The sequence below is a fragment of the Echeneis naucrates genome, chromosome 16 (genome assembly GCF_900963305.1).
Source record: "Echeneis naucrates chromosome 16, fEcheNa1.1, whole genome shotgun sequence".
In the NCBI taxonomy this organism is placed as follows: domain Eukaryota; kingdom Metazoa; phylum Chordata; class Actinopteri; order Carangiformes; family Echeneidae; genus Echeneis; species Echeneis naucrates.
In genome coordinates this window covers 16,784,765-16,803,620 of record NC_042526.1, presented here as the reverse complement: position 1 = coordinate 16,803,620, position 18,856 = coordinate 16,784,765, and the positions used below count along the sequence as shown (strand labels likewise).

The window sequence follows — 18,856 nt, the reverse complement described above, 5'->3', positions numbered from 1 at the left end:
TGGGCGTGTCAAGTGTATTTACCAACAGAGGGCAGACACGTGCCATGCAGGCTGCTTGTCCTCTTACACCAAATGAGAAGAAGTAAAAGAAAGGATGCTGATGCTAACAGCCATCCCCCGATAATACTCACCGCTGAAGCTGTCATGGTGAACGTTGGTTAAACCGTTTATAGGCAGTGTGAGTGAAACATAACCTGCTCTCCTGTCAGAACAAAAGCAGGTAGGTGCTGTGAATCGTAATGGAGAGATCTTGTGTATCTTGTGTTAGCCGCTGACAGCTAGCCTGAGGGGTGACGTGTCTAATCGCAGAGCAATGTGTGCTGTTAGCATCGACCTCCATGAGATCAGGGCAGATTCATCTACAAACTAGACATACAAAAATCTTCCATGCGCAGAGAAGCGTACGAGTGTGTAAAATACAGGCTGTGTAATTTTTGTAAAAGCCAAGCAAACGCCGATTTCTGTGCTGCTTCACCTATAAACAGCATCAGCTTATATCTAGCTCAGAAACCACTATATGTAAATCTTGTTTCAAATTTGTGAAGCCTTTATTGTGATTGTATTCAAAAATCTAGAGATTATTATTTTATCATGCTCATGTTATTGTAGTATAAGTGTAACATTGGCCTGGTGGAGACTTTTTTTTCTTTCATTAATATGTAAAGGGTTCTCTAATCTGAATCTGGTCTTTAAGCAGCATTGATATTTTAACTCTTTCCACAAAAATAAATGGTGCAATAGATGGACATTCAAAATTGAGCAACTGATTAGGGAGCATGGGTCTTCATGCATATTAACCTTAGCTAACTGTAACGCAAACAGTGTTGTTGCTTTGTTGCATGTAGGAAAATATACACTCTTCTACAAACACATTTTTTTCTCATTAATTCAGAGGACATCAAAGTCATGGCAGCTACACAGTCTGCTGTAACGTTTGCAGTGTGCATCCTCATGATAACTGAGCTGATACTTGCCAAGAAGGACTACTATGACATACTGGGAGTGCCTAAAGATGCCAGTGAGCGACAAATAAAAAAGGCTTTCCACAGGCTTGCCATGAAATATCACCCTGATAAGAACAAGAGTCCAGATGCTGAAGTGAAGTTCAGGGAAATTGCTGAAGGTATACAAGATTCTTACTTATTGGGATTGTCTTGTATGTGTTAAGATTCATTGTTTCTTGATAAATTGAAATATTATTGTTACTTCAAATATAACATTTTGTACAGTATTGGGATTAGAATTTGTTTAGACTGTTTCAAAAATAATATATCGGATGTTCATGTTTGGGCTTGTACTTGTCATCATCATAGTTAATAGTCAATGGCGTTGTCATTGTTACTAAACTTTTTTTAAAAACGCTGACAAAATATCTTGTCGTCTCTTGTCTCATGTGCAGCTTATGAGACTTTGTCCGACGAAACCAGAAGAAGAGAATATAACAAGTTTGGCGACACCTCTGCGTACTCCACTCAAGGCAGACATGTGCACCAACCTTTCAGCTTCAACTTTGATGATATATTCAAAGACTTTGACATCTACAGTCAGAACAGACACGCCCGTCACCGAAGACATTTTGATGAGCATTCCCGGTCCCAAAAGGATTCCCACAGCAGACACAAGAGACACTTTCAAGGAGGTTTTGGAACAGGTATCTTTGATGATATGTTTGAAGATATTGAGAGAATGTTTAGTTTTGATAGACATACCAAACAGACTGAAAACAGGTTTCATGGTACATCAAAACAACACTGCAGAACAGTGACGCAGCGCAGAGGAAATATGGTAACCACATACACAGACTGCACTTCGCCTTAAGATATAATGTACAGTGTCTTAATATGCAAATTTGCCTTAATAAGAGAATACAATACAATTGTATTGATTAGGTAACTGAAAGCCACTTGGTTCAAATGCTGTGAAATTTGAATTGTGACATTGAGAACTGACATTCAGGCAGAAAATGACGAGCACTGACTAAACTGTTTACTTAGCTTAGGTCCACACTCAAATAAGCTACATTTGAGCTATTCCCTGTGTAGACTTGTACATGATTGTAGTAGTTTTTCCACTTCTTGATGAAGTAAGCTGAAAGAAAGTATTTTGTAAGTATTTTTCAAGCACTTTCTTGTGATAGTTGAGTTCAAAAACATTGGTCATGTCACTGTTTTAACAAGTAAAATAGTCCTGACTCACATAGGTATTTGTCAATTCATCACTAGTTCACAGTCTTAGTGCAGTTTTTTTGTGTATGTGGGTTTGGCTATTGTAAACGTCAAATCATAGCTAAAGGTAGAGACAATAGCATCTAGTGGAGTTTTGCCTATGGTTGTCAAATAGGTGGTCAATGTCAACAAAGAGCTTACACATATGTTGGTCTGTTCAGTGTGTACTTTTGGGTTTGTCCTACAACTTGTTGGAATGTGTTTACAGTCCCACTTTTTGAGCAACATATATATCAATGTTTGTAGTTAAATCTCAAAGCAGTCATTGTGCAAGAATTGTAAATTTGCCTAAATTTCAATATAAAATTAGGGAAGATGTACAAATAACAGTAAAAATGTTTATGACTGTTTTTTTTTTTTTTTTTTTTTTTTTTTTTTATGAATCAGATAGGTCTGCAATAAATCCAAGATTGGCTCTTCCAGCAGGTCCTTGATTTAACTTGAATGTAAATTTTTCTAATCTATCATTAATAGGTTGGATTTGATAATGCTGGCAAAGTGTTGAGTACACCTTACAATCAGTCCAAATGATTATAACCACAAACACTCCAACTTAAAAAAAAAAACAAAAACAACCAAGAAAGTTTTACACAAACTCAGATTTTATTTATTGGATTGTATTGTGCTGCAGTTGCATTATTTACTTCAATCCTATATACTATTATTGTCCTTCAAGGCCTCTCTGTTTGACACAATCACCGTTTTGTTGTTTGATAGAATTGGAGTTTGTCGCGGTATTGTGGGTATTTATATTGTGTATTTCAGAGTGTCAAAAAATAGATCGGGGATACCTTCCACAGAATGTAAAGTAATTGATTCATATTCTACATTTAAGTAAGCTCTTCACTTACTATGTTTGACTAACATATGATTTTAACTGACAGTGATCACTACTTTATATATTTTTGGGTAAAGATAAAGTGAAAGAATACTGCAATATAAATCTGAAGACATTTTACTAACATCTAAAAACAACATTTAATGTTTGCATATGAATAGTTGTTGAAACACTCTCTTCCGTATCACGTGTTACCTCATTCTTGTGAACTAGGTACATTCCCTTTGACATTGTGCCGTGCAATATTTATTTTCTACGTTGATATTGTTGTAAAATATCCAGTAGCACTTTCAACTTTGTATAGATTTCTGGATATTTGTGTTGCTTTCAAATGATGTGTCTGGAGAAATAAAACATAGACAACAAATTGGGATATCAACTGTTTTCTTATTTTTTATTTACTTTTTTTTATGTAAGATTGTAAATGTTGTATTCATTTTTGTTTAGGAAAAAAAATTGCCAAAATGTGCAGTATGTCAGAAACAAGTCATGACTCCAAAACACAAAACACGTTGTGTTTTTAACGGATTTTAGTTTGTTCGGTGGTTTTTCTTTTTGTTTGAGTGAAAGCATGGCTCCGTTCTGAGTTAGCCCATTTATTTTGTGTGCTTGTGGAAAGTGTTTTTTTTTATCTACTGATTACAGTTTGTTGATCTGTTCACAAAAAAATAATACTGAAACACAATTACCACCAAACTAATCAGTTAAAAGTCAGTGACATAACACACATTTTGTTCAACTCACAGGGAGAAAAAATCCAGTAGTTAGACCGTGGCCGAAAAAAATAACCTAGCAGCAGTTTCAACATGAAAGCATTTCGATTAATGGGCTTGACATGTAAATATTTTGGTACTCACCTTAGTTACTGTTACGCAGAGGAACATTTGGCATCGTTCTTCTCATTTGTTCGGCTTCACTCTGACGTCACTCGCAGGAAATGTAGTTCGATAGAAGTTCAAACTTCGAACCTTGGTCTGTTGGGCAGAACTCTAGTGGACTCAAACTCCCAAGATGCACCGCCCAGAGAAACCGTTTGCGCAGTTGTCGGCCGAAGCGAAACCCGTAGCTGTAGCAGAGGGACATTGAATGACTTTGTACCCGAGTGTGGCAGGGTAAAGAGAAAGTTGTCTTTCGGCCCGTTTGGGATTTGTATCGACTCTAATGGAGGCTCTTATACCTGTCATTAACAAGCTCCAAGATGTGTTTAACACGGTCGGCGCAGATATTATCCAGCTGCCGCAGATAGTTGTTGTGGGGACTCAGGTGAGAAACGTCACTTTGCTTAAAGGCTAGGATTTAGTTAGCCTGCGTCAACTTCTTGTTTTGACAACTATTCTGTACCGCGGCTTTCTTTCACTATCCTTCAGGTAAACTAGACACTGATGCACAGAGTGCTTTTACATACGTGTTGCCTTTTACGCTTGTGTAGGTCAACGAATTAACTTGTAGCAAAGTTAGCATTAGCCGCATGTGATCTCGCATATAAAGTCAGTGTTTGGATTGACAGAGAATCCAAATAAAGTAGAGCCTTTAGATTTTTACAAAAAAATAACGAGTCGAATAATCTGTCACTTTATTAGATTTAGATTGTTCTACATTATTATGACTGCTAATCGAGATTTCATTATTAATTAAGGCATAATTTCTGAAACACGAACAACTGTACGATCATCTTTAAGACCTGACTGTGGATGTGCTTTGTCTGATCAAGAGTTTAATCCCCCTGAAATCTCAGAGAATTAGTTTAAAATGACACATGTGGCACATCTTTTCTTTTTCGAGGGTTAAGTCTGCAACTATTTGGAATTTCTTCTAAATATTTATTTAAAGGTTTACTTAAATAATTAACGAATCAACAAAATAGTTCATGATGTTTTAGTCATCAACAAATTGCCAAAATAATTTTATCTCTTAACAGATATACATTCCTCTCCATATACCCCTTCTTAATGGAACACTGGGCTGTCATTAAAGAAATTTAACTTAAACTAGAAGATACGAAGAAACACATTTTTACTTACAGCTCTTGATCTAACCAGAACTTCTGAGGACTTGATGAATATAAATGGGCTTCGCAAAACACTTCTCAATTTAATTGAACAACACTGCAAGTTATAAATAACCAGAATTTTGTAGCAACACTTATCTTCTTCAGTACAGTTTCAATGTGACTATCTAACTGCCTTTTGTAAATATCAGCGTCTAATTGGTTTAAAGCTGCAGGTTTTTTTCTTACACGTTCACTTTCACTGGTCGTCTAATAGGATGTGACTGTCTCAGACCTGTTGGCAGGAATCTCAGAGCATTACAGTGGAACAAAACAAGCCAAAGGATGCTTTAAGTGCCTGATTTGTTATGGGTGCCCTTGTCAGGGTTTAATAAAGGCCCAGATCTAGTGAGACCTATAGTTCAGAACAGGTTCAACTACTAGCAAGTGCTGAGTATTTGGTAAGTATTAATGATGGGCTAGTTTTGGCTTGTCATTAGAACAGCCTATACAATTCAGAACAACTTAAGTTTTATAGCTATAGAGGAAGTGACTGATTAATTCTTCTCTACTATGGAAATGAGGACCACTTAATTAAAAGGAATTGGCCAGTCAAATTATCTAAATCAGGTAGTTCAGGTCACCAGATCTCATTAGATCCAGCATATACCCCATGTCAATGAGCAAGAAATGCTGTCTAATGGAATCTAGTACTTGTGTGAATGAATTCGGTACCCATGTTGAAGCAAACATAAGGGTTAGTTAGTCACAGGCTTCATTCACTGTGGTCTTGTACATTATGTTGTTATTGTCCACAGAGCAGTGGGAAGAGTTCTGTTCTAGAGAGCCTGGTTGGCAGGGACATCTTGCCACGTGGCACTGGCATCGTCACACGCCGGCCCCTGATCCTACAGCTTGTGCACATTGACACAGATGACCGCAGAAAGACCAGCGAAGAGAATGGTAATATGACTATGACTGCTTGATCTATACCTTTAGTCTTATACCTTTTGGTTAATTATGTTTCTTGGTGTTTTTTCCAACAAACTAAATTGTTTGATGACTAGTGTTTGCAGTATATTGAACATGCACCTGTCTCATCAGGGAAACTACAGTTTATCTAATCAAGTGAATCAATGTTGATGTGGCAGCTAAGCCATTATTTTATTACATATTTTTATTACTTATTATTTATGAGTTAGTTTCATTCCAAAACTTTATAATTATCATGGCCTTTGTCTACTTTCAGAGAAATAATAAACCAAGGAAATGGCTTATTTTCTGAAAGGAGTAGCACTTAAATTCAGCACTGATTGCTTTAAATTCTGAGTTAAAAGATCAGGAAACCAAAATGTGCCATGATCTGGCACTAATTTAAAGCTGATTTCTGGGAATGGCCTCAAAATTACTGCATCACTGCAGGGTCATGCAGGAGTTAACCAGGCAGATGCAGATAGCAGGCTAACCCTTTTGTCTCCTGTCGTCTCTCTTTAACCACAGAATCCAAGAAAAATGGACGCTTTTACAGAGGTCTTCTTCTCCTTGTTCTATTTATTATTGTGTTTACGCATTACATAACACCACCACCCTTCTATTTTGCTCATTCTGCTTTGTACTTGTGTAGCTCCTTCCAAACTTGCCAAACCATGTGGCTTCACTTCATTCAGTTCATGCCCTCCCCTCCATTTAGGCTGTTCTATCAGTTCAAGATGGACAAAGAAAGTTAACATATGTTTAAAATAACAATTTTGTGCGTACGTTTATTCAACACCCTCAAAGAAGACCACGGGTTAATATCCTCAAATACCAGCTTCCTCTAAGATAACTAACAAACTCCAGTCACATGAGATTGTTTACTTACATTTGTAGCAGGCTGTCATTGCGTTTTAAGTAAATTTGTTTTTAAAGTTACAGTCTTTTGGATTATTCCTCCAAAAATGCACACCTTTTTGGTGCTTCAGGGTATAATTTGCTTAGATTATTTTTTGTGAAAACCACAATTGTACCACTGTTTCGTAAATTCCTCAGATGTGGATCTTTAACTGATGAGTTTTCTGTCCCACCTTTGCCAAAAGAGATATGCTCCCTCGAGACATTTAATAGAACTGTAGTTAACATAGTAACACTGACCAGAAGCCTTATCACTAACCAAAACATCTGTTCTTGACTTTTTACTTCTGCAGGCATCGATGGAGAAGAATGGGGCAAATTCTTACACACCAAAAACAAGGCAAGGTTAAAAAACAATAATCTCAGTAGAGTCCTCCACACTTTCAAATATCTGATTTATATAGGTGTGATTCTCATGTTCTCCATCCTTATTGATTCACTGACATTCATTGAGTTGATCTGTAATTTGACCAGGAACAAGCTCTTAGCTTTATATGGCCATGGGGCAAATGTCCTTCAAGGTTGAATTGTGTCTCCTGATCTCCACACACTTCTATATCTAAACAAAGGAGCTCTTATGATGAGCTGATTGCCTCATGATGCTATCATCCATGTCATATTCTATTTTCACTCTTTGTTGTTATTTGAAATGAAAACTCTTGTTTGTACTGTCCTCTCAGATCTACACAGACTTTGAAGAGATCAGGCAAGAAATAGAAGCCGAAACAGAGAGAATTTCTGGCAATAACAAGGTATGTTATTAAACAGTCGATATCCAAGGAGAAACTGGGAGAAACTTAAATCCCAGCATTAACTTCAGTTTTCCTCTATTAATGTCAGTTTATACAAGTAACTGAAGAGTTGTGTGTTTTCTACTAGGGTATCAGTGATGAACCTATTCACCTTAAAATCTTCTCACCGCATGTCGTCAACCTCACATTGGTGGATCTTCCTGGCATTACAAAGGTGAGAAAGGTTTCAATTTTGCTTTCCAGTGATAAATCCTGTTTGATATGTTTATGAACTCAAACTGATACTATAGATGAATTCTGTACATGACATCTGCAGGTCTCTGAATTTGTTATTTTTACCGTCGTGTCCAATGACAATTCCCTGAGGTGCAGTCAAGGTTTTCTTAGTCATCATAGTGATGGTTTTAGATTGGTTATCACTTTAAATGGTTTTATGGGGCTAATCTGGTAGTGTGTGTGTGTACCACAAAGGCTTTTTCCTAACTACAGCAGCCTAGGTTTGTTTTCAGTCTATGCTGCATGTTACTCCCCTTATCGCTCCCTAACTTCACCGTCTCTCTCACTGTGGCTGTGTCCAAATAAAGTCATAAAATGCCCAAAAAATAACTTTGAAGAATGTTCTTAGATGCCTTTCCTGCTTGTCATAGTAACACTGGTGATAGCATTTGGAACCTGGGTTATCATTATGTTGTCATCAGTGTACATAATTACTGTTGGCTACAGTATCTCGGAAACTTAATTAATTAATCTTAATTTATTTTGATGATATTACAAAGTATTCTTATGATGTACAGCTTTGAAGGCCAGGCGATTGTGCCTCATTGTTATCACTGCTTTTCCATTCATCTTTAAAAGTTAAAGCATATGAAAAGCCTCACTTTTAATTTGGTGCGCTCAGCAGCAACCCTTTCATGCTTTCAAAATCCATGTGTATTTGTACAAAACAGGTGCCTGTGGGAGACCAGCCCAAAGACATTGAGATCCTGATCAGAGAATTGATCGTCAAGTATATCTCAAATCCCAACTCCATCATTCTTGCTGTGACTGCTGCAAACACTGATATGGCAACCTCAGAAGCCCTTAAAGTTGCCCGCGAGGTTGACCCTGATGGTAAACTGTGTACTCATTTTCTTTTCTCTTTGCTCATGGGTTTTACTCTTTTTTTCTTATTTTTTGTACTTTATGCAACATCCTCTTTGCTTTTCTTATATCAGCTGTGTTTTAATAGCCAGGCGTGTATATCTGTGTGTTTAGGTAGGAGGACTCTAGCGGTGGTGACTAAACTGGATCTGATGGATGCCGGTACAGATGCCATGGACATACTGATGGGCAGAGTCATTCCTGTCAAACTGGGAATTATTGGAGTCGTCAACAGGTAACATAACACTGTCAACAACACAACACAATATGTCACTTATATCCCCCTAAATTCAGACACCTGGGCATTGTACATGGCAACAAAAGACAAAAAGATGGACACACTTTCAATGAGAATTGGGTGGTTTTGTATTTTGTATTGTTTAGGAGTCAACTGGACATCAATCAAAAGAAATCAGTGGCAGATGCAATCCGTGATGAATACGCCTTCCTACAAAAGAAGTATCCCTCCCTTGCAAACAGAAATGGAACCAAATATTTGGCCAGGACGTTGAACAGGTAAGGAGTTGCAATAATTGTCTCAATTAAGTTTTTTGTTGAATATCTCTTTTTTTTTTTTAATTCTAATTTACAAATGTATTTTCTGTTTATTTATCTCAAAAACTAACTAAATCTGACACATCAACCTGAATTCTCAATATTAACTTAATTTTGTGGAGACTTAAAATTGACTTTTAAAATGTTTCATTTTTCATATTGTAGATTACTGATGCACCACATCAGAGACTGTCTCCCTGAGCTGAAAACAAGAATCAATGTGCTGGCTGCCCAGTACCAGTCTTTACTTAACAGTTATGGTGAACCTGTTGATGACAAGAGTGCCACATTGCTGCAGCTCATCACTAAGTTTGCGGCAGAATACTGTAACACTATAGAGGGCACAGCCAAGTACATTGAGACGGCTGAATTGTGAGTTCCATGATACTGAGGTCTAGCTCTAGACACCACCCCATGGTACTAGAGTTCTGCTTGTTTAATGCTGTTTTCTGTCTTTTTGTCAGATGTGGTGGAGCAAGGATCTGTTACATATTTCATGAGACATTTGGTCGCACATTGGAGTCAGTAGATCCCCTGGGTGGTCTCACAACCATCGATGTGCTCACAGCAATCAGAAATGCAACGGTGGGTTTACTTTTAATCAATAAACACAGATGTAACCTGAAGTTAGCGTGGCAGAGTAAAAAAATGCGCAAGATAGTAAGTAAGGATATTTTCATTGCACTCGGTAGGGCCCAAGGCCTGCTTTATTCGTCCCTGAGGTATCATTCGAGTTGCTGGTGAAGAGGCAGGTAAAGCGGCTGGAGGAGCCCAGTCTTCGCTGTGTGGAGCTGGTTCATGAAGAGATGCAGAGGATCATCCAACACTGCAGCAACTACAGCACACAGGTTAAAGACAAGCGTACAGGCACATACAAACTAAAGCACAGTGTTTTTTGTAAACACATGCTGTATCCATATAATGGTGACTGTTCGTCTCTGCAGGAGTTGCTGAGGTTTCCCAAGCTCCACGATGCCATAGTAGAGGTGGTCACCTCTTTGCTTAGAAGGAGACTCCCTGTCACCAATGAAATGGTCAGGACCTGCTCTCCATGATCACCTCCAACCGTTTTCAAAGGATGTTTATTCACACTCGACATTCTGATGAATCAATGCTCTGAATTTCTTTCCAGGTTCATAACCTTGTTGCCATCGAGCTGGCCTACATCAACACAAAGCACCCAGACTTCGCTGATGCTTGCGGTGTCATGAACAATAACATTGAAGTAAGAGACTATCCTCTGCTCTCCGGGCGCAGTAACATTTCTGCAACCCTGATGTGAAACATTGAGTAAATGTGTCGTTTTGTATTTTCTCAGCTCAGGCCCATAATGTTATTTGTGAAGATATAGTGAAAATGTTGTCTTTGACTTATCCCGATCCTGGTGCACATTTCAGGAAAATAGTCAACAACGAAAAAAAAAAAAAACACTTAAAACTTGAAGAATTTCTTCTTTTTGACTGTGATCCATGTGCCAAACTTTCCTTCTTATAGGAGCATAGACGTAACAGAATGAGAGACCTGCCCACTGCTGTCCCCAGAGATAAGGTACAGTCCATCATTGTGAAAGCTGCTCATCTTTTCTCATAACAGCCTTCAACAGACTGTCTGCCACTGAGTCACATATGAATTCAGTCTTCTCTCTCTAAAGAACTGACCAACTTCAGAATACTTCCAACTGAATCTAAAAGTTATCGTCCTCCTATAATATGAAGTTCCTGCAAACCTCTGCTTGCAGCTCCTGTCAGTTTTCTGTCCACTCTTTTCCTCTGATGTCTTTCCTTAGTCCCTTAAAGGCCCAGGTGGGCAATCTCTCTCCCCCCCTGAGGCTTCTGTCCCCGAAGGTGACTTTGCCAAGGTTTGTCCCCTTCATTCACTGCCTGCTCACATTCAATCTCTGCCCACCTCAAACCCCTCAGTCCTGTCTTACTGTACTGCGTTTGAAGCAGTGTTAAGCAGTGTTTGAGGGGCTGTTTTTTTTTGTTTGTTTGTTTGTTTTTAACTTTGCACTGTTTTTAGTCTGCACTGTATATTTATCCCCCTTCCTGCATGAGGATGGTTGATGTAAAAGAAGTGTTTTCTGTGTTTTCTTTAAGAACTAAGAAAAACTTATTTACAAGCACGTTTTGTAGTGAGGATGACATGGACAAACTCCTTTATCATGGTGGATGTAAGTTTGTAAGAAGACTGCTTTTCCAGAACACCTTAGGTTTTACCAGCAGTTGAGCAGCAGAGAAAGAGGCATTTGCTTTTCAATTCTTACAGTATATGATTTTCCTAAGAAGGTGCCGTAACACGGTTCATTCCAATACAGCTATTGTACATATATGAATTGTTTGAATGAAAGGCTTTTAAGTCTTCATCTGCTTTCTTGGCTGCAGTAAAGCTGTAATTTACCCAATTTATCTCTGAGAGCAGCCTGTTTTGCTTTCTATGAAATTGGCATGATTCTTCATGTCAATTTCATAAACTTCAATTGCCTGTCATAGTTTCCCACAGTGTCCCTGCTTGTTCAGTTTTAATTTAAAGAAAAGTCTGAATCAACTTCTTCGGCGTACCACAGGCCTTGAAGAAGGCCTAATGTAACGCTAATGTCTAAAAGTGTTTTTAAAATCAACATGTTCTTGTTGATTTAACCTACTGATGTCTGATGTCTCATGACTGTCGTACCTCCAGTTCCGGATCAGGATTCCTCATTCATCCTCACTCCTGTCTCTACTACCTGTAGGCAGCAGCCGGTGTTTCTCAGAGTGGCTCTGTCAGTGAGCAGTTAGACGGCGGGATGGGAAACTGGAGGGGTTTGTTGAAGAAGGGAGACGAGGGCCCGGCTGGTGACAGGGCCATGCCCCCAAATCCAATTCCCGCAAGCCCACAGAGGGGCCATGCTGTCAACCTGCTAGATGTGGTGGGTATCAGAGACCTGGGATGGCTAGCACCGCCAAATCACTGCACAATAGGATTCCTATATTTACAAATATGACTGAAGGCGCCAAATCAATTTTTATGTTGCACTTAAGAAATGTTATCATCCAATATGCCTGTTATATAAAAAACTTTATTTTTCTATGGAAATATTGCTCCATCACACATTAAACAGCTGTGAGATGTAGAGAAAGTTTTCTTTAAGGGGTTAGTATCAGATGATAATAACAATAACAACTGCTTTAATCCCAGAAATGTAACCCCTGACCTTCCCAGAGATCATTCATTCTACTTACTTTGAGTTCTCTGGACAACCAGCCAAAAATTGAGGTCAACCTGTATATTAATTAGTCAATTGTAGGAAAATTGTTGAAAAAATTTTAAATAAATTCAACTGATTGATAAAAATGAAATTTTCTCTTGCAACTAGGCTGCTGGCCACATCACATTTCAGCCATTAAAAAGTGGATGCCTTTTCATTTCCAGCCTGTTCCAGTGTCCAGGAAGTTGTCGGCTCGGGAGCAGAGAGACTGTGAGGTCATCGAGAGACTCATCAAGTCGTATTTCCTCATCGTCCGGAAAAACATCCAAGACAGGTTCCTACTTAATTCTCCATGCTCATTTTTTACCACCTTGATTCCCTTAATGTGGTTTGTACGATTGATTCGTATACATTTCGTTGTAATGTCCTCCGCTGCTGTGGTTTGGCCACAGCGTGCCGAAGGCAGTGATGCACTTCCTGGTGAACCATGTGAAGGACTGCCTGCAGAGTGAGCTGGTGGGTCAGTTATACAAGACAGCCCTACTGGACGACCTGCTGACCGAGTCCGAGGACATGGCTCAGAGACGCACCGAGGCTGCTGACATGCTCAAGGTAACAGATCTGTCAAGTGTCTCTATGGATAGCAACAGCAAGATCCAGTATCAGTTATACAATCATTCCTCAATCAAACATTTATTAAATGTCACTTCTGCTATTTTAAAACTTGAAAACAGTTTGACTGCATCTCTGAGATGTTTACTTTTAGAATAAAGTAAGATAAAATTTCAGTTACAGTGACAAGAAGCTGAGACAGAGGGATTGTTAAAGTTTAATTTAGTCTTTCATTTAGTTTTAAATAAACTTGTGAAAACATTTTTGCGTAGAGTGAAGTGATGGAAATGGTTATTGATTGCAGTCCCTTAAGCTGTGAGCGTATGAAGAGGGGATCATTAAATGACCAGTATGATTACAGCAGTTTGAGTGCTTACAGCGGACACCTGACCATTGTTTTTGTTTTAAGGCTGACTTGAAGAAAGGTGAAGCTGTGCTTCAAGGCATTCCAAGGAAGACACTGCTAATATACAAATATGATGCAAATTATGTGTATGAGTTGAAAGTAGAAACAATATAATAGAAATATGGTACAAGAATAAAGTGAAAGAGTTTGTTTAATTGACTCACTTTTCCATTTCTATTCCCGTGTGCAGGCGCTGCAGAAAGCCAGCCAGGTGATAGCAGAGATCAGAGAAACTCACCTGTGGTGAGGGCCACCTCTCTTCATTCTTCAAGGACTCTCCAACCCCCTCAACCCTACAGCCAAGTCTCCCAGCACTTTCTGACTGCTGAGACAGAACAACATGAAAATACACTGATGTGGATATGTGTATATCTAAACATAGTTTTAATGTACAGTTAGGATTGGGAACTAATGAAGGGTGGTACATATCACCACCTGCATCACCCACACTCCTGTCCTAGATTGTTATATTTTTCTTATGTAATGAAAACAATAAATATATAGACGTGTTATACATCACCACTATGTGGAGCCTTGCTGAGGAATGTCTGCTCTTAATGTAGATGTGAATTAAAGCTATAAATTACAAACATGCTACAACATGTAAGCGCTCTCTATCATGGTAATTTGTTCAGCAGGTCGTGGCAAAATAATGCGCCGCTTGCAAATGTTCTCCAAAGACGTTTCCATGTTTAGTATAGAAGTATGTGACATTTTTTAGCCATATTCTTCTGTTTCCTGTTAACAATATTATTTTTATGTTAATGAACAAAGCTAATTTAGGCCCTTTCTAGTCTCTGTGTTTACGTGTCTTCAAACAGCAAGATCATTTTTATAGTTTCAGTACCTTCTCGGGAAGGTTTGTGTGAGTTTTTGTATAGCTGTGTTCTGTTCCTGACCTGTATGTTGAACAGCATTACACAACAACAGACAATCTGCGTAGTTTTACGGAGTGGATTTAATGACTTATTTATTCTTTTGATATCATGTTAAATCACATGTTACCCAACATAACAGAACAATGAATACACACACAACAGACACATGGGCCAATCACTGGTGTCTCGGTCTGCCTCTGCCTCTGCCTCATCGTCATCTTCGTCCAGTGGCTGCTTTACCTCAGCCGAGCACCCATTTTTCCTTTGCCACGACCTTTAGCACTAAAACACACAGCAGACAGCGAGTTGATGGCAAGTGGATGCTGTTAGACACGACAAAGCTATTGGCAACAAAGTGATTTATGGCTCAGTAATCCAAACCAAGCTGCCACTGTAGATGATGTGGAAATAAAGTCTGATGTTTCAAGTACTTATGTTAACTGCAAAACTTTGACTTTGAATGTCTCACAGATAAACTTTCAAATCAGTCGGCAGCTTCTCTGGTCCTGTTTGATTTATGGTGGTTACTTATATCCAATCATGACGCCGTCTGCTCTGTAGCATCACTGAGCAGAGCTGAAGAAATAAACCTGACAGGTGTCAAAGAACAAAGGCTCCTCCTCTGTAACCCTTAATCTATAATAAGACTGTAGCTAAGACAAGTATGACCTGGCCTAAATAAGCTGTTTATGTTTTTCCCCAAACCAGGCCAGAAACAGGAAGGACAGATTGAGGCAAGATGGAGCTTTAGGCTGAGAAAACAGATAAATCGAGTGTGTCTCTCAGTGAGACTCATTCTTTGCTTACCTCTGGTGATCCTGGACTCGGCAAAGAAGTTGATTAATCTGGAAACAAACAAGAACCTTGTTGAGATTTTAAAAAAACACAATTGGGATACCTGACGTGTCCAGTAGAGGCTGCTAACATTTCTCTGGAAACTCCTGTCTTGTCTGAGAGAAGCTGGCTGAGACAAAGAAAACTGGCTGCAGATTTTCAAACATGATCGAGGTTTTAAAGGGAAACACAAAGAATTTAGACAGTGGTTGTCTCCAAGTGTCTTTTAAATGCTGCAAAATGCATGAGGAGGAAACGCTTGGTATCATTGAAGAGTTAATTAGAAAGACTGAAGAACTTACATCGTACTTCTGCCTCCTGAGTTTCTCACCGAGATCAAACTTCTCGGCCTCCAGACCCATCAGCCACTGCCACAGTTCATTGGCCTTTTCCCTGCACACAAACCACCATCAAAAGTTACATCATCTATGCTCCTGTGCAAAAAAAATAAAATTAAAACTAAAAAGATAGAGACATACTTTAGGATTTCTTTTGTCTTACTTGAGTTTATCTTCATTTAGATGATCGATATTGAGAGGCTTCTTCCGCTCAGCCAGGATCTTCTTCTTCTTCTCCCTCTCAGTTACCTTTTTGCCTCCTTTTCTGCTGTCACTCTAAAAAAGACAAATCAATCTAAATAAAACAACAAAATAACAAAAGCATCCATTTTCCTATAATTGTATTCATCTGCCCAGTGAGAGAAACAAAAAAACTTTTATTTTGAAAACACTTGTTGCTTTAGATTCTCTTAGTAAAATTTATACACCCAAATGTTGTCATTTTCGGATATTTTTCAGTATGTGGGTAAAAAGCCTTTCATTTCTCAGTTGGCAAAGGGGATAAAGCCCTTTCATATTTGGGGGGTGGTAATTGTTTCTGCAAATATACATGTTCAAGTATCTAGTAGTAGTATTCTCCTAAAAGACAGTATTTGAATGAATCCATCCCTGTATATATTTACAGCTATCTCACATGGTTGAGTTTACTTGTATTCATGTTAGTTTGTATTTAGATACCTAAGATTGTTCACAGAGTTTACAGAGGTGCCATACTGAGAGAACGGGCGTGTAACGCCTCATAAGGCAAATACAGTGTGCTTCTGGCTGGAGATCTGCTGTGGTCGTTGTCCCAAGTGATCAACAAGTCAAGTAACATCATCTCTCCTTGAGGATTTATGCCCTGTCTCGTCCCCTTGTCGTGGTGTGTTGTGTTTCACACTGAAATGGCGCAAGTCATCAGAAGCTGAATGACCTTTTGTCCAGTGCCGTACTGCTGGGACATGTTGGAGAGAGCCTTCTTCTTCTTGGCGTCCTCATCCAGCTTCTTACGCTGCTCCTCCAGCTCCCTCCTCTCCTTCTCCTCCTGTGTGTCAGCACAGGTGAGGCAGTTACCGTCAGGTGTTATAAATCCTATCATATCAGCTTTATATGCGCTGAGATCATACCGCAAGTCTGGCCTGCCTCTCCTTCTCTCTCTCTGCCCTGATCCTCTGCTGCTCTGCTCTCTCTGCACGACGCTTCTCCTGCAACAGAGACGAAACGTTGTCCATGCTCACTGAGATTTGGACCAAACACAAATGCCAGGAGCCTTCTGATACACTCACAATCCTGTTCACGAGGGCGATGAGCTCCTCTTCCTCTTTCTTCCTCTGGATGAAATGAGCCTCGATCAGAGACTGCAGCTCAGATAGATCTTTCTCCTGACGCTTCCTGTGGATGTCCTGTCGACCAAGTCAGGACCAGACACTGTTAGAAATGAGTCAGTTGTTTGTCAAATGGACATTTCTGTGAAGAGAGACAGTTAAATGTACTCACATCAAAATCCACTTTCTCCCCATCGGGGATCTTTGGAGCACTTATATTTGTCATAAACCTGCCAATGTGAACAGTATTATTGTATAATCTGCATCATGTCCTGTTTTAATTTTTTAATTTAAGAACAGCTTCAATACTTACTTGGGCTTCGGCTTTGACTCATCTGGGACGAGGAACAGAGGTTAGGGTTAGTAGCAATTATACATAGTCTAGTGGTTATTACCAACTACTTGATTAGGAAAAAAAAAAAAAAAAAAGACATCCAAGGATGGTTTTCTCACCTGTCGCCTCCTCTTGTGCTGTTGATCAGGAACATATACAATAAATGAAATGATTGGAAATGAAATCTGTTAAAGAAAAACACGAGCAGATGGAACTTTCTCACCTTCTTCCTCCCTTCAGCAGCAGCAGAGCGGCAGAATTGACCAAATAGATAACAGAAAAAAACAAATAATGATGCAGATTCATCATCAGTTCAACAAAGACGTGCATGTTGAAATGAATGGACAAATAAAGCCAAACACGTAGAAGCGTGTACATACGGAGCTTCCCCCTCCATGACTTCTTCCGTGTCAGACATTTTGTTAGAGATGAGCTCTGCAAAATGGATCCTGATTATCCTAATTTTTAGTTTGGCAAACATTTCTGATCATTAAACAGCATGGCAGCAGTTCACATAGTTTCTAATGATCTAACAGGAGATGATCTAAGTATGATCTAAGTATGAGTATGCATTTCAAAACGGAGCCGCTAAAAGTACCTCAGAAAAAAATGTAAATTGAGTTGCACACTGTAAAATGTCTTTAAAATTTGCAGTTGATGGTGCTGATACGTTTTTTATTGTAAAGTTTGAATCTAAAAGATAACCCCTGGTAGTGTCTTCAGGTTAAATGCAACTGAAATAAAATGAAGAAGCATTTCCTCTAAAATGTGATGAAGTTAAGATACAAAATGACACAATGTGACACAAAATGGCACAAAGCAACACAACATAAAAGTACTAACATTGCACTAATTGGTGTCCTGAGAGTTCGCGACTACAGCTGTATTTAAAAATGAAGTCCAGTAAAAAGCTAAAGAAAAAACAAAACTCAGCCTCATACAGAATTGGATTACAAAATGTATTCAGTTGCTTCATAAATAATGATTTTTCACCGTGTCAGACTGGTTCACTGAAAGTAACTAAGTAAAAATCAGTGCTCTCATTTCCACTGCCATGACTAAGTAATGAGTAATTCAAATCTTTCCGTTTATTATTCTGGCTCTGTAACGTTGACCGATGGAAACACAGATTAAAGCTTTGAAATATCTGAACACAGGCAGTAAACACAATAACAAAATGACAGTTTTATTGAGTTCTCGCCAACTCAAAGTCATTTTGAGATTGTCAACTGTCAAGGGAGCGTCCTTACCTGTGACCCAGACAGAAGGAGCTCAGGGACCAGTCACAAGGTTCAGCTCCTTGAGCTTCACAAGCAGCTTGAGCATCAAGGATACATAGTCCACCCCTCCTTACTCATGTGACTGTAGCACCCTATGGCTGCACAGTCTATTGTTAGCCAGCTGACAATTACAGCTCTGCCACACACACACACACACACACACACACACACACACACACACTCACGCTGTAGATACACTCATGTGCCAGTAAAGCGCCACATATCCATGTAAGCTTTCAGCAGCCGCCAGGTTTCCACACTACATAAGTGTTTAGGGAGGACAGAAAGCTACGTTTCCT

General features: G+C 39.0%; 3 protein-coding genes across 5 annotated transcripts; 2 read left to right on the top strand and 1 right to left on the bottom strand.

The window, feature by feature from the left end:
• The first annotated feature begins 84 nt into the window (after nucleotides 1-84).
• dnajb9a (DnaJ heat shock protein family (Hsp40) member B9a) lies at nucleotides 85-2,507 on the top strand. Its single transcript, XM_029523531.1, has 3 exons — nucleotides 85-220; nucleotides 893-1,123; nucleotides 1,400-2,507. Exons 2-3 carry the CDS (start codon nucleotides 907-909, stop codon nucleotides 1,816-1,818), a joined length of 636 nt encoding a protein of 211 aa, XP_029379391.1. The 5' UTR covers nucleotides 85-220; nucleotides 893-906; the 3' UTR covers nucleotides 1,819-2,507.
• A 1,604-nt stretch (nucleotides 2,508-4,111) lies between these two features.
• Nucleotides 4,112-15,001, top strand: dnm1l (dynamin 1-like). 3 transcript variants are annotated; one of them, XM_029522100.1, is made up of 18 exons: nucleotides 4,112-4,326; nucleotides 5,869-6,013; nucleotides 7,234-7,280; nucleotides 7,621-7,692; nucleotides 7,820-7,906; nucleotides 8,640-8,802; nucleotides 8,947-9,067; nucleotides 9,217-9,348; nucleotides 9,553-9,759; nucleotides 9,852-9,972; nucleotides 10,080-10,235; nucleotides 10,332-10,421; nucleotides 10,520-10,612; nucleotides 10,882-10,940; nucleotides 12,139-12,292; nucleotides 12,796-12,905; nucleotides 13,024-13,183; nucleotides 13,780-15,001. In XM_029522100.1, exons 1-18 carry the CDS (start codon nucleotides 4,225-4,227, stop codon nucleotides 13,834-13,836), a joined length of 2,076 nt encoding a protein of 691 aa, XP_029377960.1. In that variant the 5' UTR covers nucleotides 4,112-4,224; the 3' UTR covers nucleotides 13,837-15,001. The 3 variants fall into 3 exon arrangements, with proteins under 3 accessions (XP_029377960.1, XP_029377961.1, XP_029377959.1); XM_029522101.1 differs by having other exon boundaries at nucleotides 10,882-10,950; nucleotides 12,158-12,292; XM_029522099.1 differs by having other exon boundaries at nucleotides 10,882-10,935; nucleotides 12,116-12,292; nucleotides 13,780-15,000.
• Nucleotides 14,540-18,624, bottom strand: tnnt2d (troponin T2d, cardiac). The gene is made up of 13 exons (XM_029522102.1): nucleotides 18,528-18,624; nucleotides 17,658-17,712; nucleotides 17,501-17,511; nucleotides 17,397-17,414; nucleotides 17,257-17,278; nucleotides 17,116-17,173; nucleotides 16,905-17,021; nucleotides 16,746-16,823; nucleotides 16,553-16,663; nucleotides 15,803-15,915; nucleotides 15,604-15,694; nucleotides 15,275-15,312; nucleotides 14,540-14,749 (listed from the first exon to the last, which is right to left on the bottom strand). Exons 2-13 carry the CDS (start codon nucleotides 17,693-17,695, stop codon nucleotides 14,704-14,706), a joined length of 741 nt encoding a protein of 246 aa, XP_029377962.1. The 5' UTR covers nucleotides 17,696-17,712; nucleotides 18,528-18,624; the 3' UTR covers nucleotides 14,540-14,703.
• Nucleotides 18,625-18,856: the final 232 nt, after the last annotated feature.

Coding starts and splice junctions, on each gene's coding strand:
- dnajb9a (XM_029523531.1), top strand. CDS start 907: ATGGCAGCTACACAGTCTGCTGTAACGTTTGCAGTGTGCATCCTCATG. Junction 1,124..1,399: donor GTTCAGGGAAATTGCTGAAG/GTATACAAGATT, acceptor TCTCATGTGCAG/CTTATGAGACTTTGTCCGAC.
- dnm1l (XM_029522099.1), top strand. CDS start 4,225: ATGGAGGCTCTTATACCTGTCATTAACAAGCTCCAAGATGTGTTTAAC. Junction 7,907..8,639: donor ATCTTCCTGGCATTACAAAG/GTGAGAAAGGTT, acceptor TGTACAAAACAG/GTGCCTGTGGGAGACCAGCC. Junction 9,760..9,851: donor TACATTGAGACGGCTGAATT/GTGAGTTCCATG, acceptor TCTTTTTGTCAG/ATGTGGTGGAGCAAGGATCT.
- tnnt2d (XM_029522102.1), bottom strand. CDS start 17,695: ATGTCTGACACGGAAGAAGTCATGGAGGGGGAAGCTCC. Junction 17,022..17,115: donor GGGAGAAAGTGGATTTTGAT/GTGAGTACATTT, acceptor CTTGGTCGACAG/GACATCCACAGGAAGCGTCA. Junction 15,313..15,603: donor TCAGGAGGCAGAAGTACGAT/GTAAGTTCTTCA, acceptor GTTTGTTTCCAG/ATTAATCAACTTCTTTGCCG.